This window comes from Pleurodeles waltl, chromosome 12, assembly GCF_031143425.1.
Source record: "Pleurodeles waltl isolate 20211129_DDA chromosome 12, aPleWal1.hap1.20221129, whole genome shotgun sequence".
Lineage (NCBI taxonomy): Eukaryota > Metazoa > Chordata > Amphibia > Caudata > Salamandridae > Pleurodeles > Pleurodeles waltl.
The window spans coordinates 633744426-633769437 of NC_090451.1; the positions used below are offsets into that span (position 1 = coordinate 633744426).

Consider the following 25012-nt stretch of genomic DNA (forward strand, 5'->3'; position numbering starts at 1 on the left):
GTGTAAATTATTTGTACACAAAATAAATGGGTGGCCAATGCACCACCCAAGTAATGCTTACTTGATGCACTGTAATGCAAGGCAGTGCATTGCACTGCCTTGCATTAGGTTTTTTTGTTTGTTTGTTTTGTTTTTTTACACAAAAACTATCCAATGTGGCTATTACCTTTTTGTATGTGTGCTGCAGAATGCAGCATATGTGCAAAGAGGAAATAATAAAGGGAAATAAAGAAATGTCTCCTTGTTATGCCAGCTCCTGGTAGACTCACCAGTTTCGTGCAAACCTATGTAAGGTAACGCAAGGCAGGGCAATGTTCTGCATTGAGTTCGTTTTTTTTTTTGTTTTTTTTTTACAAAGCCACACAAACGGGATTTGTGTGGCACTGTAAATCCCAAAATAGATTTTGCGTCAAGGTTGTGTCAGAAAAGTGATGCAACCCAATGCAAAATCTGGGCCTCAATTTATGAATTTAGGGACAGATTTATGTCTGGGGTTACGTTGATTTTGCACCACGCAATGTGGTGTATGCACAACGCAACCCCAAAATGCAATGTATCAAGCAATGCAAGGCCACCATGTGTGGCCCTGAGTGGCTTCATAAATCTGGAGTAACACAACACAGCACAGAGTGTTGCGTGGGTGTTCCCAAGCATCACCCAGGATTCTGACACATTACCAGAAGTGGTAGACCTGGGAATGTGCCAAAATGCTGCATCTTCGCAGGTGATGCGTAACTAGGAGAAATATCTTTATTTCTGCCCATTACTTCCTCTTTCTATAAGTGCTGCATTTTGCAGCACACAGAAAGAGAAAAATGCCTCAGGGGATTGTTTTGTGCAGGAAGAGGCCCCTTCATGCACAAAAGCAATCCTCCTTGCAACACAGGCAAACTTGCACCATGGTACAAGGGTACCTGCATTGGCCCTAGACAGCCAAAACAGTGCCTGTGCAGGGACAAAAGCAGGAATGCTCCATAATCTTGTAAATGTGGTACATTCCTACCCTTTGCCTGTCACGCATCACAGCATAGCAAGGTGACTTGCTGAGCTGTACTGCTTGACTTTGCCAAACATATGGCCCATATATTTTTTTAAAGTCTGACACAAAGAATTGTGCAACAAAGAGAAAACTGACAGTAAATCTGTTCTGCTTACTTAGTTGTAAAGCCTGAATTTTAAAATATCTTGGGGGGGGGGGGGGGGGAGGGGGCACCTCCTGCAGAGATCTGTGTTTTCCCAGTCACTCTGAGTGAATAATAATGGTAAGATAACTTTGGAGGTCAAATGCACTTGCTGGAAAGATCTGTGTTTTGCCATGCCCCAGTTTTGACTCAAAGTAGCATAGTGGGTGAAAGTGTCTCCTGCAAAGCACATCATGTGGAATGCAGATGACAGGTTTTATTTTATGTAGGTAGGTTAATGGGTTACTGCTTTGAACACTGAGATCCTTACTTGCAGTTGCAGTGTAAGCCTTCTGATATAGCACAATGAGCTATGAAGGATGGTATGTGACTTCTAAACATTGTACCTGCCACTAATTTATGTAACATATTCAGTACATTAGTTTACAAACTTACATAATTTATTGTGTATGTAATATGTACATGTAATGTAAAATGCACTGACACCCTGCATTGACATGAGTGGCGCTATAAAAGAAAAATAGTAGTATTTAAATTATTTCAACCCCTGAGGGTAGTAGGGGCTATATAAATGCAATTTATTTTAAGTAACTTCTGGGAAAACCAACACTTCTGACATTCTTGCAGTGCATGCATATTTGGTATACAGGGACTGAACAGTCAAAAGTATGCCTCTCTAAATTATGTGTGAAGTGCTAACAAGGTGTGTATCCTTGTTTCCCTTCCACCGCATGTGCATCTAGGTGTGAGGCTCCAGACCACCCTCAGCCAGAAGACTCGAACAAAAGGCCTGATGACCCCTCCCTCAGATTCGGCCTTTGTAATGGGCCCAGCTGGAGACTGAAATGCGAAAGCCTCCTGCTGCCTGCACGTTGTTGCGGATTGAAAGAAAACAACATGCAGGCTGCGGAATGTGCCCCGGTGTTTACAAATACACCGGGCCGGGTTCAGCATATTTTATGGTAGGGCCCAACTTCTTGGCAGGCTGGACGGCCTCCACCCTATTGAAATAAAGGGCGGACGCCATCTACCCGCGGGTACCCCCCACTTGTGCCCTGCACTTAACACTATATGCACAATCTTTATTGTTGCATCTGGTGTACAATTTTGATAAGCTAGCTTTCTGTTCAATAAAAGCTTTCCCTGTGTGAGGATGAAACATTTTCTCAGCTCTTATATACCCTCCAGCATAGTTAGGCACTCACTCTTCTTGATTTCAGATAACTTTGAATATTGTCTCCACTCACTTGAAATTCTGATATCAGACGTTTAATGTTTCTGCATTGCTGATATACAAATAATGTTTTTTTCATGCATACCATTTGAAATCGCTAACTTTGCAGAACTGTCCAATGTCTATTGTTGACATTTTTCATTACAGCTTTGAAGGCTGATAATTTAGAGTCATATGCAATGCTGATACTGTGATATTTCTAAATTATATGTAATCAATTACTTCTTTCCAACTTTCGTTCTTACTTCATCAAATATTTGTATTTCTGATTTTTCCAAATAATTTCATAGTTGTGGTTTTCATCCATACTGGGTGCTTGCAAGAACTCATTCCACTTGACTGACAAATATTTTTTAATTAAACAATTTTTATGTTTCCTTTGAAATGTCTTTCTCAACTATAACGCTCTATTCCTGACAACTTCTCAGTCTCCTCTAAACATTTTTAGCTCCAGACATCTCTGCCTGGTTCAAATCCCACTGAAGAGACACTTAGGGGGTTATTACAACTTTGGAGGAGGTGTTAATCCGTCCCAAAAGTGACGGTAAAGTGACACATATACCACCAGCCGTATTACGAGTCCATTATATCCTATGGAACTCGTAATACGGCTGGTGGTACATCCGTCACTTTACCGTCACTTTTGAGACGGATTAACACCTCCTCCAAAGTTGTAATAACCCCCTAAGGGCCTGATTTAGAGTTTGGCTTAGGGGTTACTCCATCACAATGGTGACGGATACCCCATTGGCCGCAATCTAAATCCCATAGGACATAATGGGATTTAGATTTCAGCAGACAGGATATCCATCACCGTTGTAACGGAGTAACCTCTCTGGCAAACTCTAAATCAGGCCCTTACTGTTGAATGGTGGCCTTCTTCGAGGAGATGGCTAGTCACTGCTCCTCATTCACTTTCTCTGATTCCCAGCTGCTACACAGCTCTCGTAGATGTAGTGCTCAGTCGAAGATTGCTTAGCCACTGCTCAGCAAGGGCCTCAATCAACAGCCAAAATAGTTCTAAATAGTTCTGAGGCTCAACTGCTCACTCATCAATGATAGTCTGCACATACTAGTCATGTCAACTGGTCCTGTCGTCTACTGCGTGCTTCTCCACCACTGCCCACTTCCCTGATGTCACTGGAAATCTCCAACTCACTAGTGCCTTTTCTCCTTTACAGCCTGGCCACCCACGCCACTCCTTCTCTGAACTCCTGGTACTAGCCTAGATGGTGATTGATTCTGCTGCACTTGCGTTTCTCCAGCTTCTTTTACTGCTTCCGCACCAGGCAGCACTATTAAGGCCATTCCACTAAACTAGAACTGTGTGATAGGACATAGTACACTCTGTGAAGCACTGTGAAACTGTTTGAAGAGCCAAGATGTACTTTGGGTATTCAGGAGTGGAGAAAATCTCAAAAACACCAAGGCTTGTGCTTGAAGTCATGCTCAGGTTTCCCTTTGATTACATAGACAAACTCGTATATCAATAACTCTCCCACAGTATGATAAGGTCTAGGGTATGTTGTATGCTTTTCCTGTTCACCATCATCCATGTTCGTTGCTTTTATTGTAATTCTGGTATTATTATAGGTTTACTTAGACATTTCAGCGATGTTGACATGTGTAAGGTGTTATATCCGAATTTTCTGTCCTGTGCTACATTATTCTTCCCATTCCCATAAAAATGAATGCACTTTATTGGTTTTTAATCACATGATCGAAATATGTTTATTTGAAAAAACATATACAGAAATGTAAGACATTTATAGTATTTTGTTGCTGTTAAATCATCAGAAGAGCCATTCTTGAAAAAGATTCTGACATCCGTAGCATGTGTCCCTTCATTTAGAAGCTCCTTGCATCTCTACGCTCAGGAAAGCCAGAAAAAGGACAAACTCCTTGAAATTAACACTCTTGTCTCCATCGAAGTCCATCATTGCCATCACTGTCCGGATCATATTGTCGCCATCCTCTTGTTTCTGTCAGTAAAAGAAAAAACAGAAGCTTGGTTTATGGCAGAGGTGAGTGCCACTATCAGACCTCGTGTCCCTCTTGCCCCACAACATTTCCAACTCAGTACTTTTTTCTGCCCCGTCTATATTTGAACCTTATCATAGCACAAGAGACCAGAGACACATTGGGTACTTCTTTCTCATTCCTGCCTTTGGTTCTTGAGTGTTGATTCAGAGATACATCTGATTTGATGGCGTTTTAACAGTTTATTCATTGTCTTTGCAGATAGGTTATTCATGTTTTGTGAACATAGAAGAAATCCAGGATATGTACGCTTAGCTTCAGATGAATATCCGATAACAGACTGTGAAAGTGCCTGAATTTCTGCTATTTCCCCAGACCATACATATTGTGCCTGTAAGGAAACTGAATGAATAATTACAAAATTATCAAACTATTCTCTATGCTTGATACTGCTTAGCTTCCCTTTTAATAAATTATTCATAGCTTCTTGTACAAGCTTTCCTATTCCAGCACCATCCTAGTTAAGAAGTCCTCCATTGCTTCCTTTTCCAACTTTCCATCCGCATGCCAAGTCATGCCTCAATTCTTTGAAAGCTGCATTTAATACTAATACATTTGCAATAATTAATGGCTAAGAATTAACATGAATTATGCTAGAGTAGTGAAATCAGGAGTTATGAAAATGTGCCCACCTAGGTGGTAACAATAACCATGTGCGACATTAATAAAAATATTATTAACTGTTTAGAACTAATATTCATATCCTTGAATACAATGTATTAATGTATCATATAAACGTAGTAATGAAATGTTTTGCTTACAATTACTAGGCATTGAGTAACGTTGAAATAATGGGCCTAGTAGACAAGGCCTCATGTTAAGTTTCATGGCATAAATAACTCTTTGTAAATGTTTTGTAAAAGCAGTGAATTCACACTTATTCATTGTTCACACAGAGCTGACCAAAGATTTGTAATGTTGCAGCACACCTGGAAGCATTAGCTATTTGGGAGTTCGTGGCCAGACAGCAACAGAAATTTGAGAGGAGAATGAGAAAAGTCGAGAAAACTTTAGCAGTGGCAAGATGGGATAGAGAGCAGAAATTTTGGAGAACTGAGACTTTACAGGGAATTAAGATGTTTCCTGCAATTACAGAAGAGAACAAGAGCCATGTCAAACAGAATGCCAAAAAGAAGGGTTCATATCCTTCTGAGGAAAAAGAGCAGGAGGCAAAGATGTCTAGAAAATCCTTGCCCTATGATTAAGACTCAGATGATGATGAGTTTATCTTGCAATTATTGAAAAGTCGTCCCCCACCATATGCAGCACGTGAGACAGGTCCAAGTACTAGTGCTGATCCTACTGCTCCAGTACCTACTGAAGCAACACAAAGCCAAGTACAGGTTAGCCATATTGTCCCTACCACTTCCACAATTCAGACTCCTATGCAGCAGGTTGACATACCAAGGATTTATCCAGACGTCCCTATTATAAGTTCAACCGCAGGTTTAATAGTGCTGACAGGACAAGCGTCCCAAATGAGACAGGTTTACCAAAAGCCAACATTGATTCAAATCGAATCTACACCTAATTTAATATCCTAGTGCAAGCTCAGACAATCCCGAGATATAACCCTATAACAATGTCACAGACAAATACATCTGCATTGACAAATCAGAGTACAGGAGTAATGTACCCTAGAGATCAGAACGTCCAACCGAGTCCAGATGCTTCATCAGTACCTGTTACCATTCGTCACAGAATACCATTGTTTGCTCAGGGAAATAATTAAAGCAATGAACAGAAAACTTTCAATTCAAGTGCAGAAATCGAGAGATTCAATGTAAATGCAGGAGTCTTATCCCCGATGGTTAAAGCATTTTACATGACAGGTCCATTAACTGACTTAAATTATTCCAGGACTCCACCGAATATCTTGGGGAGACCAGACATAGGTTCTAACCCATTCTTGGTGACTCCAGAGACTCCATGTTTAACGTTACAACAGTTGCCCAGTATAAGTAATAACAATATCTCATTGCAAGGTTTGACAGCCCAGCAATTAACCAAATGGTTGGAAAAGTTGAGTAACACACCAGAAGATTCCAGTGGGGGAAGGCCGCTGAATTTGACCAGGCTTAAACTAGAAACAGAGAAATGAATTGAGGGAACAATTGAATTAAACAGGATTGACTCATATAGAGAAAATGAATTACGCTTTTCGTGCAAAATATTTATCAACAAAGCAGGATTGGTGCACCAGAGATTAGCAGATGTAGCAGATAAATATTACATAGAAATTGAGAAAATAAAGCATTTAAAAAGGATTTACAGGTCAGAATTTGACCCAAAGAACATTGAGAACATGAGAATACCGGGAATGGAAATTCACATTAGAGAATTAATCCAGAGCATTCAGACATGGGGAGCATTAGATAAATGGGAAGGCAGATGGGTAAAGAAAAGAGACAAAAGGAAAAAGTAGTCTGCAAACCAAATTGACAGTTTGCTGCAGATTGATGATCCAGTAAAAATATTACCAATAAGAGAAATTCCGGGCGGGAATTTTGTACATGTCCCTTGGAGCCTGAGTGACATTCTGTCATTTACAAATGACTACTTGAGACTGAGAGAGAAACCAGTGAAATGGTACCAACAAACAGACAGGTTTGTGAAACTTGCAAAATGCCTGTGGAAGGATTTGAATACCCAATTGGAAATAGTAGTTCCAGCTGATTTGTGGGTGCATTGCAAAGTAAGTAGAGATTAGCCAGTGAGAGAGTCCCCACAAGACCCATCCACAGGTGCACTATCTCCTGATGTAATGAAGTACTATTACAAAGTGACTGAATTCTTGAAAACAAGAATTTCCTCCCAAAATATTGATTGACAGAGAATAGACAGGACAGCTCAGGAGGGAAAGGAGTCCATACATGCATACTATGGGAGATTGTTGCAGGCATTCAAAAATGACAGTGGTACTGAAATGATTGAGCTGAAAGACATGATACATTTTGTGTTCAGATTTGTTGAAGGATTGAGACCTGAAATCAGCTAGATGATTAAGAGTCATTTGATTTCCTGGCAAGCAAAATCGATTGATGAAGTATTGCAATATGCTAAATATTGTAGTGATGAGACTGAATTGAAGCAGAGAAAGTTGAAAGAGAAGGCAATGGTGATGCAGATTAAAGTGGCACAATAAGTAATGCAGGGAGTTTTTTCTGCAGCAGCTGCAGGGAAACGTTGTTTCAGAATCAGGCGAGAGTTAGAGGTTGTGGTGAAAATGGAAATGTGAATTGTGGCATCGATCTGAGCACTTTAGTCATTCAGCATGATATGCAGGCAATAAAAAGGATGTTACCTTGTCACGCTTGTGGTGACCTCGGACATTGGAAGCGGGAGTGTCCGAAAATAGATCAGGAATGTGTTGTCATACAGACGAATGAAAACAATCCTTTTGTGAACATGAGAGGACCAAGAACGAAAGGGCAAAACTTTAATTTCCAAAATAATATGAATCAAGTGCAAGGTCCTCAGCCCATGCAACAAATGCAAATGCCATGTTTTCAGATGCCACAGTCACAGCAAATGCAGTCACAAGTTCAGATGGTACCTAAGCAACAAATTCAGATAACTCAAGCTCCAGTGGAACAGCAGCAGATGATGCTTCCTCAGCGGGGAACAGGTCAACAGTTTGACACTAGTAATAAAAATACACCAATTCCCATTACACAGCGAGAATGAATTGAATGATGAGTTGATGAGTGCATGTTAGCAGCTTCATTAGTAGTAGACTAAAAGGGTATATATGTGAAAGGAAAGGTGATGGGTCACAAGGTTTCATTCTTAGTCTATACAGGAGCTACAAATGTCCCACTGTGAGAACTGCAGAGGTCCCAACTTTACCCCTTTCAGAGAAAACAGTGCAAATCATGGGAGTCGCAAATCAGAACCTGATTACAGAACCAGTTTCAGTTAAAATTGGAAACTTCAAAGGCTAACACAAATTTGTAGTTTGTGACTCAAGTTCCGTTTCCTTACTAGGAGGAGATTTGCTACGTAAAATGAGATGTTCAATTACCTGTTCAAATAATGGGATTGCCATTCAAACAAACAGTGATGATAAGACGATCAATCTGGGTAAACTGACTGTAACTCAGTAAGTAAAGAGTACCAATTGATCAGTACGAGACCTTCCCTCTGACCTACAGTGAACAGTTAAGATGAAAGTGTGGGATTTTTCATGGAACAGTCATCGGTCAAATCAAAGGAGTTGAGCCAGTTAAAGTCACAGTCAAGCCAAATGCTGTTTTTCCACAGATTCCCCAATACCATATGACACCAGACACTATTGAAGGGGTTGCACCTGCAATTGCAGGGTTCGTGAGACAAGGTGTCCTAAAAGAACTACTGAGCAGCCGATGTAATTCTCCTATCGGGGTTTATGAAAACCCTGTGGAAAATTTTGGATAGTTCAGGATTTGAGGAAAATAAATGATATTGTGATTAAATGTTGTCCGGTGGTGCCAAATCCAGCTATAATATTATTTCAGATCCCATGTGATGCTGAATGGTTCACTGTAGTGGACCTCAAGCATTCTTTTCTCTACTTCTTCTTGAGATAACCAATTTCTTTATTGTTTCAAATTTCTTAATCAAATATATTGTTGGTGCAGAATCCCACAAGCTTTTTGAGAGTCCCCGCCCATCTTTAATCAAATATTAAAGAAGAGCCTGGAAACATTGAAAATGCCTTTCCAACTTTGGTTCAGTACATTGAAGATTTGTTGATCGCCTCAAAAACAAAAGAAGCATGAAGGCAAGATACGATTGCATTATTAGTAAATAATTTAGGAAAGAACCAACATAAAGTGTCCCCAGCAAATTCACAGTACTGTCAGAAAGAAGTGAAATATTTGGGACATCAGATTGAAAAGGGAGCAAGGAAAATATCCAGAGAAAGATTCACTGCCATATTATAGATGAATCCTACAGCTACACAAAGGGATGTTAGAATCTTTCTGGGGATGGTGAGCTCTTGCCGTCAGTGGATTCACAATTTTTCAGTCATTTCCAAACTACTACAGAAGCTGACTCACATAGAGGTTACTGACCCTCCAGAGTTAGACCAAGTTTGCATGAAAGCCTTTACTGAGTTAAGAGAGAGTCTGTGCAAAGCTCCGGCTTTGGGAACGCCTGACTACACAAAACCATTCATATTGTTTTTGTCATGAACGTGATGCATGTTCCTTATCCATTTTGAAACAGGTACATGGTGGTGTAAACCGCACGTATCATATTTTTTATCTACTTTGGACCCATTTGCAGCAGCTTTGCCTGGCTGTTTGCGAACTGTGGCAGCAGTTGGATTGAGCCTCACTAAGCGTGAGAGCATTGTGATGGGACATCCCTTAACTGTTTTGGTTCCTCACTCCATTGAAGTTTTGCTTACCCGAACGAAAACCCAGCATCTCACGTATGCTAGACTGACCAGATACGAAACTCTGATTGTATGTTTGCCAAATGTTACTCTGAAAAGGTGTGCAATGCTTAACCCAGCAACTTTGCACCAAAAGAAAATATTGAAATTGATAAATTAAAATTTGTCCGGAAGTTACTGAATTTTGCACAAAACCCCAACCTGACATTCAAGATACCCAATTGGAAGGAAATGACCAAATTATTTTTGTTGATGGTTCCTGTTTGAGGGATTACATTGGAACATTAAAAGCAGGATATGCTGTGTGCACAATTTCTGGAATACTCAAAGCTTCCTGGCTTCGAGGAGTATTTTCCGCACCGGTAGCTGCATTTATGGCTCTTACTTGGGCATGCCAAGTTTAAAGTTACCATCTATACCATGGGTACTCACAAACTTTTTCTCGGGGCCAAAATTGCAGTATAGTTTGCGGCCGAGGGCCGCACTGAAGTGACAGCGGGGGGCGGGGCTTAGAGGGGGCGGGGCTTAGAGGGGGAACAACCACCCCACCCCCTTTTTCAAAACAATGCCCCTACCCCAGTAACACACACAGCGCGCACACATACAGCGCCATCTGCTCTCACCCCTACCCCAGTAACACACACAGCGCGCACACATACAGCGCCATCTGCTTTCACCCCTACCCCAGTAACACACACAGCGCGCACACACACAGCGCCATCTGCTCTCACCCCTACCCCAGTAACACACACTGCGCCATCTGCACACAGCGCCATCTGCTCCCACCCCTACCCCAGTAACACACACAGCGCCATCTGCACACAGCGCCATCTGCTCTCACCCCTACCCCAGTAACACACAAAGCGCCATCTGCTCTCACCCCTACCCCAGTAACACACACTGCACCATCTGCACACAGCGCCATCTGCTCTCATCCCTACCCCAGTAACACACACTGCGCCATCTGCACACAGCGCCATCTGCTCTCACCCCTACCCCAGTAACACACACTGCGCCATCTGCACACAGCGCCATCTGCTCCCACCCCTACCCCAGTAACACACACTGCGCCATCTGCACACAGCGCCATCTGCTCCCACCCCTACCCCAGTAACACACACAGCGCCATCTGCACACAGCGCCATCTGCTCTCACCCCTACCCCAGTAACACACACAGCGCCATCTGCTCTCACCCCTACCCCAGGAGCACACACTGCACCATCTGCACACAGCGCCATCTGCTCTCACCCCTACCCCAGTAACACACACTGCGCCATCTGCTCTCACCCCTACCCCAGTAACACACACAGCGCCATCTGCACACAGCGCCATCTGCTCTCACCCCTACCCCAGTAACACACACAGCGCCATCTGCTCTCACCCCTACCCCAGTAACACACACAGCGCGCACACACACAGCGCCATCTGCTCTCACCCCTACCCCAGTAACACACACAGCGCCATCTGCACACAGCGCCATCTGCTCTCACCCCTACCCCAGTAACACACACAGCGCCATCTGCACACAGCGCCATCTGCTCTCACCCCACCCCAGTAACACACACACAGCGCAATCTGCTCACACGCCTACCCCAGTAACACACACTACATTAAAAACAAATAAATAAAAAACCAAAGAGCCTTACCTGACTCAAAGCACTGTAAAGATGCCACAAATCTGGAACAGCAGGCAGGCAGGCGGGCAGCAGACGTGGAGCCGGTGACAGCAAGCAGACGACCAAAGCCCCGTAAAAGTTAGCTGCAAGCGCTGACTTTTATGGGGCTTTGGCTTCCACGATCGTCAGGGCAACGCAATAAACAATGGCCGTCGTATGTAAACATAGAGGAGGGCCGCGGGAGCATGCTCCCGCGGCCCTCCTCTATGTTTACATACGGCGGCCATTGTTTATTGCGTTTGGTGTGCGTCTCGCGGGCCGCCAAGTTAGGTCCGTGGGGCCGCTGGCGGCCCGCGGGCCGTACTTTGAGTACCGTTGATCTATACAGACAGTATGGATTTGGAATAGTGCACGATTTTGGTCAGCTGTTTCTTGACCTCTTCTGGTTCACCAGTTAGAAAAGGTGACAGAATCCATGATTTGTTACAAGCTTTACAAATGACTGAAAAGATTGCTGTGGTGAAATGCAGTGCAAGATTTTGTTTCAATGGGAAATGGATATGCAGATCAAGTTGCAAGGTTTTGCACAGTGAATTGTATATCCTTCAAGGAAAAGTGGGACTTGTTGCCAGAAGAAGAAGTTGGCACAAGTTATGCAATGGCTGTAGTTGATACATGGGAGGAGTAGAAGAACATCCAAGAACACGCTGACAGAGAGGAAAGACACACATGGGTGAAACTGAAATGTGTACAAAGAGAAGATGAAGTTTGGGTGTCCGGGGAGGACAGGTAGTTCTTCCTAACTGTCTACTTACACAAATGGCTAGATACTATCATGGACAAGCACATGTTGGGAGAGATGGGATGATTCGAACCCTTAAACAGTCTTGGTTTAACCCAAAATTTAGACATGTTGCTGAAGCAGTTTGCCACCGTTGTATCATCTGCCAACAGATGAATGTGGGAAAAAGAACAGTCATCAACATAAGCCAAATTGGAAAAACGGAAAGTCCATTTAGCAGGATGCAAATGGATTTCATTGAAATGCCTGTGTGTGGAGGGTTACGATATGTGTTGGTGGCTGTTTGTATTTTTAGTCACTGGATTGAATCGTACCTCAAACGTAGGAATGACAGCCTTACCGTAGCAAAATTATTTCTTAGAGAACTGATGCCACGTTTTGGTTTCCCAATCTCTTTAGAATCAGATATAGGAAGTCACTTCAATAACAAAGTAATTAAATTACTATGTTTAGCCTTAAACATTGAGCAGACGTTGCACTGTAGCTATTGCCCGAAGCTTCAGGACTCGTAGAGCAAATGAATGGTACACTGAAGTCACGTCTTACAAAAAGGTGCGCATCCACAAACATGAAATGGCCTGATGCCCTGCTGTTGATTCTGAAGAGTATGAGAAGCACATCTGACAGAAAGACTGGACTGTTGCTGTATGAGCGGCGAGGCTGCCAGGGGTTCCCAGAAATGCTCATGTGAATATAACAGATATATGGTATTGGATTACTGCAAGGTTCTAGCCGATGTGGTTGGCTCTTTTTCTCATCAGGTGGAGGCCACCACTGGGCAGCCATCTCAAGATCAGAGTCACAAACTGAGAGCTGGAGACTGGGTTGTGATCCAAAAACACATGAGGAAGACTTGTTTGGAGCCCCGGTGGAAGGGGCCCTACCAAGTGGTACTAGTCACTACTACTGCTGTGAAGTGGGCAGGAGTTCTAAATAGGATGCACACCAGTCACACTCAAAAAGTACCCTTTCCTTGGGACAAGGAAGAAGAGTTGTTGAGATTACCAACAACATCCAGATACATTCAAGAAGCAGAGAAGATAACTGGAGAGTCAGAAACAGACTCTGAACCGTCAGAAGAAAATCCAGATACCCGTTTAAGAGACGAGAAGGAAGAGTTACAGGAAGTCGACAGTGAACAAGTCTCAACTAAGACAGCAGGAACATCTGATCAGTGGAGGGCTCTCCCAGAAGCAGACGATCTCTAGACACAGACAGAGCAGCCCACCGACCCAGGGGGAAGGGGTTGAGTTGGATCAAAGTCAACCAGATCTGACTCTTCCTGAGCCCACTGCAGGTACATCAAGTCAAAATCCTGCAGAGCAAGAAGTTACAAGTCCAGCAATGAAAACAGCAATGACAAATGGATCGCAGAAATAAGACAAGTGGCCAAAATCTCAAAAGAAGGGAAAAGACTCAGGCACATTGTCAACAATCCAAGAAGAAGTAGACACCACAAGAAAGGAAGATTTGAGTAACGGAGAATTAAGTGGAAATTGAAGACTGTAAAGAAAATGAGTTGCAAATCGAAGATATTCAGGCCCTTAATGGGCATAAGCAACAACTAGTGATTGGCAACACAAATGTTTGTCATTTTGTTTTGATTGAGAGATTCCAGGTCAATACTTTGGCACTTAAAGGTGTTTATGAACTGAACTTGGAATTGGAATTTGTGAAACTGAAAACCGAAAGAGACATTCAATAACCTGATAAGACTTTTAAGAAAACTGATTTGATAAACTGCTGAATCGATTTTGACAGCTGCTTTTGACAAAAGCTCTGGAAAAGAGACTGAAAGCTGGAAAATAAACGCAATGAAGATTGACGATTTTTTTTGTGTTGTCTAGCTGCACAGTCAATTTTCTCATTCTGCTTTCTGTTTCTTTACAGATCATGAATAATAACAAGCAGGTAAAAACAATAGGTGTTGTAAATGCATATGTATTGGATTAGCAATTGTATGCAGGACAGTATGTTTGCTATTGATTGTGAGTATAGGCTTTCTCAATAAAGCTGAGACTAATCACACCACTTCTTTAGAAGTTGAACATACACTTACAAAATTAGAAGAGTTTAAACAGGATGAGTGATATTTACACGTAGATAAATAACAAGGAGCTCTTTCGTCTGGTGTTTTCTATTGCTTGCTTTACGAATATGTTGAGACAATGAATGTGAGAGAATGCTATGTTTTCACTCAAATTCCTTCATCAGGGGAAGAGGGAATAACTTTCCATAGTTTGCCACTAACATATGGGATTAGTTGCAGTCTTTTATTAACAAGCTTTTATAACCAAGAAAACATACAGTATTTCTATTCAAATCATGACGTAGTATTTTCTTTTGTTCCTATTTAAGTATTTGAGTAATCTATCTAGAGAAAAGAGTATGGAATTAGTGAGAGGCTTCTTTGAACCGACACTAACCTTTGGTACTGCTTACACGCATAGAAATAAACTCACATGCTTTCTTTCACCCGTAGAGAAAAGTTTCAAACTGAAGACAGAAGAAGGGCATTAACCTCCTGGGTGCCTGGTACGAGCTGGTCGCGCCCTCGGCAACGGTTCCTGTGTGCTGAGGACGAGACCAGCTCGTCCTGCACCCGGCCCACGAGGGGAGCACTAGCTCTCCCCCCTTGGGCCTCCCACCACACACCTTTATCAGGGATGAAGGGGAATCTCCCAGTCCCCCCTAGTGACGTCTGATGATGTCAGCGCGCAGTCGTGCGCTGACCTCATCAGAGGTCACCTCCCATTGCGCTTCAAGCTGAGCTTCCAGCACGATCTGGAAGAGAAATGCAAAGCATTTCTCTTCTGACCGGGAGGTGAGGGCAAGCAGAGGCATGTAAGGAAAGGAAAGGAAAGGAAAGGCCTTTCTTTTTCTTTCATGCTTGTTAGACTTCGCATCATTGGCATGGTCCCCTCTAACTTTTTGCCTCTACTTCCCATGTTGTTTCTGTGTGCTGGACTCTGTTTTTGCTGTTTTGTTTGCTCTGGACACTTTACCTCTGCTGACCAGTGCTAAAGTGTAAGTGTTCCCTGTATAAATTGTATTTGTACATTAGCTTATCCATGATTGGCATATTGCTTTACTAGAAAGTCCCTAGTAAAGTTCAATAGAGGTGCCCAGGTGCTGTAAATCAAATGCTACTAGTAGGCCTGCAGCACTGGTTGGGCCACCCACATTAGTAGGCCTGTAAACATTTTTGAGACCTGCCACTGCAGTGTCTGTGTGTGCAGTTTTAAACTGCCAGTTCCACTTGGCAAGTGTACCCACTTGCCATGCCTAAACCTTCCCCTTTTATACATGTAAGACACCCTTAGGTAGCCCCATGGGCAGTGTATGTTAAAGGTGTGTTACATGCCCTTATGTGTTTTACATGCCCTGACGGTGAAAGACTGCCAAATTCCGTTTTCACTGTTTCAAGGCCTATCTCTCTCATAGGTTAACATGGGGGCTGCCTTTAAATATTATTAAAGCACATATTCCCTTTGGGAGCAGACAGGCGTGGGGTTTGGGGTCTCTGAACTCACAATTTAAAAATACATCTTTTAGTAAAGTTACTTCTTAGATTGTGTGTTTGGAAATGCCACTTTTAGAAAGTAGGCATTTTCTTGCTTAAACCATTCTGTGGCTCTACTTGTTTGTGAATTTCCGGTCTGGGTCAGTTTGCAGTTGGGCTGTTTACACCGCTTCTCTAGACAGTGACACAAAGGGAGGTGGGGTGTAGCCTGCATATCCTGATGGGCCATCTGAGCTGAGGGGAGGGGAAGAGTGGTCACTTACACCTGAAAGGGCTGTGCCTGCCCTCACAAAATGCAGTCTCCAACCCACTGGTGTGTGTCTGGGGCCTGGCCTAGGCAAGGCAGGATCTTGAAAACAACAGAGACTTCTCTTTGAAGTAGGCCTACTTCAAAGGCAGAAAGGGATGCAAGAGGAGCATACAAAACCCCTGAAAATCAGATTACTTCTGGAACCAAGAGGAACCTCTGCCAAGGAGAAGAGCTGGAAGGTAGAGGAGGAGTACTGCCCCTTTGCCTGTGACTGTGCTTTGCCGGGTTGGCCTGCAGTAGCTGCTTCTACCTGAGAGAGGACAAAGACTGACTTTTGTGTGACTACCCACTGGTAAAGATTCTCCAAGGGCTTGAGCTGAGCTTGCCTCCTGTTGTTGAAGTCTCAGGGACAACAAAGACTTCTCTCTGCCAGCACTTGGGCTTTCTGCTGAGAGTCCTGCCTGCCAAGTGGCGCCATAAGGTGTCTCTGGGCCCTTGAAAGGTGCAGCTGGTGGAAACGGACAGAAATCCACGCAAAGACCGCCAGGCGGGGAAACTTTTGACACACCACCCGTCTTGCGGCTAATAAATGACGCGCTGCCGGCCTCGCAGCGAAAATCGATGCTCCACCTGCATTGCGGCTGGGAGATCGACGAAACACGGCTGGAGAAATGACACGCAACACCCGCAGTGGCTGCTGTTAACGACGCAAGCCCCCAGGCAGTGAGGTTTCTTGACAGCGTGTGACCGGATTTCAACACAGCATCTCTGGGTGTGGAAAATCAATGTAAAGCCTGCCTGGAACCGAGGTGCCAGTCCGGATCGAGGCATTTCTCTCTTGCAGGAGAGAGGAAACAACGCACGCCAACCCGACCGGAGGAGGAACGACGCACGGTCTCACTAATGAGTGAGAAATCGATGCATCACTGGCATTTTTCAACAAACACTCACCTATGCGGCTTTATTTTGACACTACTGACGCTACCCAGGTACCTTTGTGCGCTAACAGCATTCTCACTGTTTTCTAAGGATTAAGACTCTTATTTTTTTTTTTAATTCATATCTTGACTTGTGTTTGTTGTATTTTTGTTGTCATTGAACACTGTCTCATCCGGCCCCTTTCCCACATTTTCACAGGCCACCGAACTGGAGGTGGAGGTATGTTCTATTGGTCTCCGAACTGGGCTCTTCTCCATACTGTTGTATGCTTAAAGCAGTTCTGCCGGTGGTGCGGGGGATCTTTTCCTTAATGGTAAGGTTTTTCCCAACATTTTTTCCCCTATTCCAGCAGTACTGCCATTCTACGGGGAGGAGGGCAGTCCCTTCTGTGTAGAACACTCAGTAGGTGGCAACCTGTAATGCACCACTCTGCCATCTTCCTAGGATGTTTAGTGATAGTGTTACAATTACTCCGTGGAGCTTCACAAATGTACTGTGGTCACTAATGCATGCGCTCTGTGTGGCAGCTGAGGCCACTACTTAGCCCATTGATGCAGGCACTGCATGCTGGCACTGACACCCATTATTAGGCTACTTACATGCAAACACTGTGTAAGGAAACAAACTCCCCTTTCTAGGACCATTGATGCATGTACTGTGTGGCACCACGAACTCCTGTTTCTAGGCCCATTGATGCAGGCACTCTGAGTGCTACTGACATCTTTTATTAGATCCAGTGATGTATGCTATGCATGGGGTTACTGACGCCCATTAAAAGGCTCATTGATGGGAGCACTCTGAATGCTACTGACATCTTTTATTAGATCCAGTGATGTATGCTATGCATGGGGTTAGTGACGCCCGTTAAAAGGCTCATTGATGCGAGCACTCTGAGTGCTACTGACATCTTTTATTAGCTCATATAGGGGGTCATTCTGACCCCGGCGGCCGGTGGCCGCCAGGGCCACCGACCACGGGAGCACCGCCAACAGGCTGGCGGTGCTCCCACGAGCATTCTGACCGCGGCAGTTCAGCCGCGGTCAGAAGCGGCAAGTCGGCGGGCTCCCGCCGACTTACCGCTGCTCGGGGGAATCCTTCATGGCGGCGGAGCGCGCTCCGCCGCCATGAGGATTCTGACCCCCCCTACCGCCATCCTGTTCATGGCGGGAAAGCCGCCATGAACAGGATGGCGGTAGGGCGGGTCGCGGGGCCCCTGGGGGCCCCTGCCGTGCCCATGCCAATGGCATGGGCACGGCAGGGGCCCCCGTAAGAGGGCCCCGCAAAGTATTTCAGTGTCTGCCTTGCAGACACTGAAATACGCGACGGGTGCCACTGCACCCGTCGCACCTTCCCACTCCGCCGGCTCGATTACGAGCCGGCATCCTCGTGGGAAGGGAGTTTTTCCCTGGGCTGGCGGGCGGTCTATTGGAGACCGCCCGCCAGCCCAGGGAAAAACTCATAATACCCTCCGCGGTCTTCTGACCGCGGAGCGGTATAATGGGGACGGAATTCTGGCGGGCGGCCTCCGCCGCCCGCCAGAATCAGAATCACCCCCATAATGTATGCTATGCGTGGCGTCACTGACTCCCATTAAAAGGCTCATTGATACGTGTACTGTGTGTCACCACAGACTCCTGTTTCTAGGCTCATTGATGGAGGCACTCTTGAGTGCTACTGACATCTCTTATTAGCTCCATCGATGTTTGCTATGCATGGGGTCACAGACGCTCATGAAAAGGCTCAATGATGCAAGCACTGTGTGACGCCAGTGATGCCTGTTACTAGGCCCAGTGATTCGTGCCCTTGGTGAAGCTACTGACGCCCTTTATAAGTCTCTTATCCTGTTGGTTGGTGTCGCTGATGGATTGTGTTGCTCCACTGCCATTAGGTCTCTTGACGCAAGCACTGTTTGGCGACATTGACCCCAGGTATCGCGACATTGATGCATTCACGTTTACATTAGACTGCGTTTCAAAAGCATCTGTCATCGAAATGCTTACAACCAACAAAAGACTCCTGAAATAAGCCAGAATTTTCAGTTTCGCTAATGCCTGTTATTATCAACTGCAAATGTTGAATTAATTTATGAAGATTACATCTGTAAGAACGAGAATATTGACTGTTGATGCAGAAAGACAACCACTCACCAATGTGGACTCTCTGTGTCTTCTTTGCCTTATCGCTGCAGTGTGTCTACACGGATATTCACTCAGTTTCTTGCATATCATGCACAAGAAGCTGAGTAGCCTTTTACTCACTGGGATACGTAAGTGGAGTAACAGATTGATTTGCGAGAGATTGCGGAAGTGGTCAAATAAGAAGCCAGAATTAAAGCCGTGCCACCTTGTACTGAGGTCTGCAACTTAGCCTCTGGTATACATTTGCTTCCCGCCCTGTTTATTGCTTGACCTGGTAAAAAGGATGAACAAATTGCTTAGGGTGTTTGGTAAAGTGAAAGTGGCGAGATCTGTTGACATGATTGTTCCACAGCACAATGACCCTGGCGGGCAATGGCTTTCCTAGTGCAATATGTATGTTTGTAAGCTTTTATGTTTTAAAAAAAATAAAAATAGAACATATATTCAATTAGTTTGTTTCTCATTTGAATAAAGGACCCAGTTGAGCAAATAACTGTCCATGCACGTGCTTATAGCAAATAAAATCTATTCTTGTGTTTACCCACCTCCCCGCTCCATCAGGTGTTAGATATGTATTGAAATTCATCATTTGACCCGGTTTCAAAGATAAAGAGTCTCACTGAAAGGAGCGTGATCTCCCCAAAATTAGCAGTTTTCCCATCTAGTCTACTCTTGATCATCCTGCCTGAATTAGAGGCCGAGGAAAATAGTTTTCCTGGTAGCTTTGTGATCAGGAAAAACTCAAAAAAGCAGAAGGAATGGCACGGAGGGCCACTACAGCTCCATTTCAGCCGCCCTTTGTTCTCTCAGCCATCCATTTTTAGTTCCCATACACAAAAAGTTCAGAAGTGTTCCAGCAAGTAGAAACATCATATATGTTTTTTTCCTGAAGGTAGGCTTCTGCTCTGGGGAAAAAGCAAGTGATGGCGGTGACGCCATACCTGCATGGACCTACCGCCATGATTTTTCTTTCTGAAGCAGATCCTGTCATGGACATCGAATGTGATTCTGGGAGAAAAGAGAATTACCGAGTAGGACCACGTCTATCTCCATGCTGATTATTATTGAATTAGCAACCAAAATATTTCGAACAGGGAAGTGTGATCCTCAACTGTCCTAAATTAATGGCTGACATCCAGTTTCATAGCTGCTTGCCGAGCCTGTTGTACAATGTTGAGGGGAGAAGCTGAGAGAATCTTTTGACCAACCAACGTTTTATCACTCTCTGTACTTCGCCATCAACCACAGAACCAACAAAGGGTAAAGGCAACACCTAGTTTTTGCAACTCTTACAAATGGCCGAAATACAATATGGAGATCTGTTTGAAAAACAATGTACTATTATTCTTAACCACCACACTATAATCACCTTTTTTAGGGGCGTACGCAAAGTGCTCCGTCCCGTGTTGTAATCTCTAAGCACGCCCATGTCATGTCAGTCACTTTCACTGGTTCGTTGGCTTGCCTTTTAAAATCTGCTTGCTTTCATTAGTGAAAGGCATGCATATGTCATGCCTTTTCCGGTGTTTAGCCCTCCTCGAGTGCACCGACCAACTACTGAAAACATATGAGGCTCCATGTTTTCCATCCGGTTTCTGGACTACTTTTTCTCTTTATTTAGCAGCGTGATCTTGCTGGGTAGTAGTCGAGCGCTTTGCATAACATCGATCCTGTTACATAGGTAATTGCACTTGAGCAGATTAAATAGATAATTGCACTTTTGCCGGTTACATGGATAGTTGCACTTTTGCCGATAGGTTTAATTGAGAGTGAACTTTTATTTACCTTTGTGTGTCTGCTTTGCGCTGATGGAGGCCGTCGGCTTGTTTATTTTCAGTTTGAGTGGCAAGAAAAGTCCAGTTACTAATTTTCATTGTAAATAGCTCTAACTCGAGCAAAGGCGAAACCCATTGCATTGCAAGTGCTTGTTAGTATAGTAATTATTCTTCAACACTGTCCACCAAGCAGAATCTTTTTTTGCATGCCATGACCGCAGCAGAAATATCAAAATATTTTTAGAAGGGTGCTCCGCTAAACCACTGGCCTGAAGATAATAAAGTATGAGAAATACAATACCTCTTGCTCCTGAATACCTACCCCAAAATGAGCTTACACTCTAAATGATGCAAATCCAACACTTATCTCAAATTAGTCAAGTGAATCAATCTAACAGCCTAAATGTGGCAGGGATGTATCAAAAGAGATCTAAAAATCAATTCCAGTTTTTTTTCAATCATCCAGGATTACAAATCGAGAAAAAAGAAGAGCTTGCTGCTTTGTGTGGACCTTTGCTGCTGGAGCGATCGGCTGCATTTTTTAAAATATTAGGCCACTTACAGCTCTGTCATCTTTTGGACATTGATGTAATTTGAGCTATGCTTAGCCTGAAATTATTTTCCTCGATAAGATTAAATTGTTACCCCCTAATCCAAGATGTACTCACGGACAGTGATGGGAATTCTGCACGCACCATCTTCTCAAGCTCCTCCTGGTTCAGTTCTCCTGCATTGAGGTCCTCCCCAGAGTACTTTTTGAAGGTGTAGCAGATGTGGTGTATAACATTCTCTAGGGTGATAGACATTGCACTTTGGGTATGATCTAGAAGCAGAAGAACAGCAAAGTGCATTTTTTCTTCATTCTTTTACAATTGGAAGCAAATGATATTTCCCGCACAAAAATAATTTCTCTATTAGTATGTCCCACATTGTAATGCCACATTCAAGTTAAGGTGTTCCGCATGGATGAAGTCGGGGCAAGGATTTTCTAAAAATACCTATAAAACTGTTCCACTTATAGTGATACACCAGGCATGTAGGTTGTTTCCCTTTATTATACTATTTTTGGAGGGTGAGGTTGTGTACTGTATTGCCACATTGTATTCTATGTACTTAAACTGTACACAATTTGCCCATAAGCCCATAATCAATTTATAAACAAGACATCAGTGTTTGATTTAATAAACATTGTGTGATTTGTATATTTTGTTTATTTAATTGTTTTCTGAAGCACAAATGGAGTAAGTGGAAATTTAGAGTAACAAGCAACAAATAACAAAAACTGGAAAATAGACTTGGGAAGGTTGGGGGGTCAAGACGGGGTCAGAAATAGGGCCTGATTTAGATCTTGGCTGGTGGAGTTACACTATCACAAACGCGACGGATATCCCGGTCACCATATTATGATTCCATTATATCCTATGGAAATTGTAATATGGCGGACGGAATAAACCATCAATTTTGTGAGTAACCTGTCCCTCAAGATCTAATCAGGCCCTTAGTCTAGATGAAGGCTTAAAAGGACGTATTTTTCATGATATTCTGAAAGATAGGATGTTGGTTGCATTCTTAGCTGGAAAGTATGAGTTCGATAAGTTATTTAGAGTTTCAGTGAAATATTGCTTCATAGGTTTATTTGTGATGTCATCAGTGATGTAAATTAACATTTTATGAGTGTAATGTGGGAGGTCATAAGCAGTAGAACAACGGGCCCAATTTACAGTTAATTCACTTAACTATAACTGGAAAATTTCAATGGTTTTATGTTTTGTTAAACATTAGTTCTTATCTCTTTTCAACACCTAAGTATGACATCACTTGAACTTTTGTTTTTTTCAGTGAATTTCTATGTTTTTATGATCATATTCAAAACTTTCCAGGGTTGGTCAGAGGGTATTGCCTTTGGCCTGCCCCTGCGCCCAACTTCCTACAGGTGCCCAACCCTCCACAGGTGCCAATCCTCTGGCTAGACTCTGCGCGAACCCCTGGGGTTGCCCAACCCACCGCTGCACACACTTTTTGTGTAATCCAGTTGTAAAAGGCACACAGGATATTAGCCACGTTTGTGACAGAGTATCACATCTACTAAACTCTAAATGAGGCCCTCAATCGCTCTAGCTCCCACTTTAGCAACATTTCTTCAAACGATTTCTCTCTATTGATTTGTGCAGTATATTTTACCTGTTTTATGTGACTAATTTTTCCTGCTAAGTTACATCATTGCCTGACAATCATATTATTGGAAGGAATTACATGAGATACCAAATTTCTAACTGCATAGCACACTGAGGTGTAGTAGGCAGCACCTGAACTCTAGATGCAAACTGAATGAATCACCTCAATTGACGCCAAGCAACCCCCGGTGACATTTGGTGCCCAAAATGGCTCTGAAAACAACACGAAGCAGTATTGCTTCAAATAAAGATGAAAACAGGCTTTCAGCCACAGTGCACATGCTATTTGTCACAGTCAATAGACGTTCTCATAAAACTGCATCTTCAACAAAAAGCACAATTCTTATTTTGATTTTAGCAATATAAGTAACAAAATGTGACATCATATCTTTACTTCACTCCTTTCCCCACAACCTTTATCTGTCTCTTCTACCATGACACCTTGTTGGTTGACACAGCATCACCTGGAAGTATGTATACGTCATGAGCCAGTTTGTGTCATTGAATAGTTGAATACTTGTTTCAGGTGTAGTTACAAGGCGTCATTTACACTGGCACTAAGGCCTTCATTACGACCCTGGTGGACGGTGCAGTGATGGCGGTAAGACCGCAAACAGGCCGGCGGTCATTACTGCTCCATTTTGACATTGCAGGTTTGGCATATGCCAAACTGGCAATGTACCGTACCGTCCGGCACAGCGGTAATGACCGCCAGGCTGGAGAAAACGGTCTCCAGCCCGGCTGCCCTCACTAGTCCGCCGGTGGTATCAGGACCCTGCATACCGACATGGATTTCGTGGGGTTTTGAACCGCCACGAAATCCATGGCGGTAGGCACTATCAGTGCCAGGGAATTCGTTCCCTGGCACTGACTGGGGTCTCCCCCTCCCCTGAGTCCACCCCCATCACCCACGACCCCCCACCACCCACGAATGTTAGTAGGACCCCCTCCCTACACTCGCCCCGACCCCCAAATACCCCCCATACATACCCCCACACCCCCTTCATGCACACTCACACCACTCACACACATACTCGCGCACATAATGCACACATACATACACATAACATTTCCCCTACACACATTACACCTCCCGTATACATACACGCACTCACACACCCCCTCTACACACTCACACACAACATCCCCATCCCCCTCCCCTAACCGACGATCACCTTACCTGTTTCGGTGATCCTCCTGGAGGGAACGGGATCCATGGGGGCTGCTCTGCCGACAGCACCCCGTCACCAGAACACCGCCACACCGAATACTGAGACGTAATTCGGTGGGCGGTGTTCTGATGACGTGGCGGTGATGGTGGAGCAGCCTCCACTACACTGCCGACTGCCAGTATGGCTGCTGGCGGCTCTCCATCCAAAAAAGGGCAGAGGGTCGTCAGCAGTCTTAATATGGTTGGCGGAAGACCGCCAACACTAGCGGTCTTCGGCCCGGCAACCTCAGCGGTCTTTGAAAAAGACCGCAAAGGTTGAAATGAGGGCCTAAGTCTAGAGGTGCGAATGACCCTTTGCAGCTTAATTAAATCTGTGTTCACTCACCCAACAAAAGGGCATGGGTCAATGTTCCTTGCTTGCACTGGAGCCTTTAGCATCTTTGCATTTTACAGAACCTTGTAGGAGAAGACTGAGATAAGATTGCACTTGAGTGTATTTCATACAACCCAAAGGACAATTTTATGCCTGCTATATATCCTGTCCCTTGGTTCAACACCAAATATTTCAAATTGTATACCTTTTTTAAGAGCTGTGATCTGGGGCATCACTCCAATGGTCCATTGTTAATGGGGAGCACAAAGATGCCCACAAAAACCACAGCTTTAAGAATTTTTTTTTTTTATTGATCTTCGTTAGTTTTTTTTTTATATGTTGGATACAGCAAGACAATTGTCAGAAAAAGTCCCTCAGTTTACAAAGTGTTGTCAATAAATTTAAGTAGCAGTTAAGCAGCCACATATGCGAATTAGAATCTTACTGCAGG

The 25012-nt window shown here is 43.8% G+C and overlaps 1 protein-coding gene across 2 annotated transcripts in view; it reads right to left on the minus strand.

Moving 5' to 3' along the window:
• Nucleotides 1-4073: 4073 nt before the first annotated feature.
• LOC138268434 (protein S100-G-like) overlaps nt 4074-25012 on the minus strand; it is a 59680-nt gene continuing 38741 nt past the window's right edge. Inside the window, exons 2-3 of one of the 2 annotated variants that reach the window (XM_069218059.1) lie at nt 21539-21666; nt 4074-4358 (exon numbers count right to left, since the gene is read on the minus strand). In XM_069218059.1, coding sequence (XP_069074160.1) covers nt 4221-4358; nt 21539-21666 — 266 coding nt within the window. In that variant the 3' untranslated portion in view covers nt 4074-4220. Of the gene's footprint in view, nt 4359-21511; nt 21667-25012 lie in introns of both variants that reach the window. The other variant, XM_069218058.1, reaches the window with a different exon arrangement.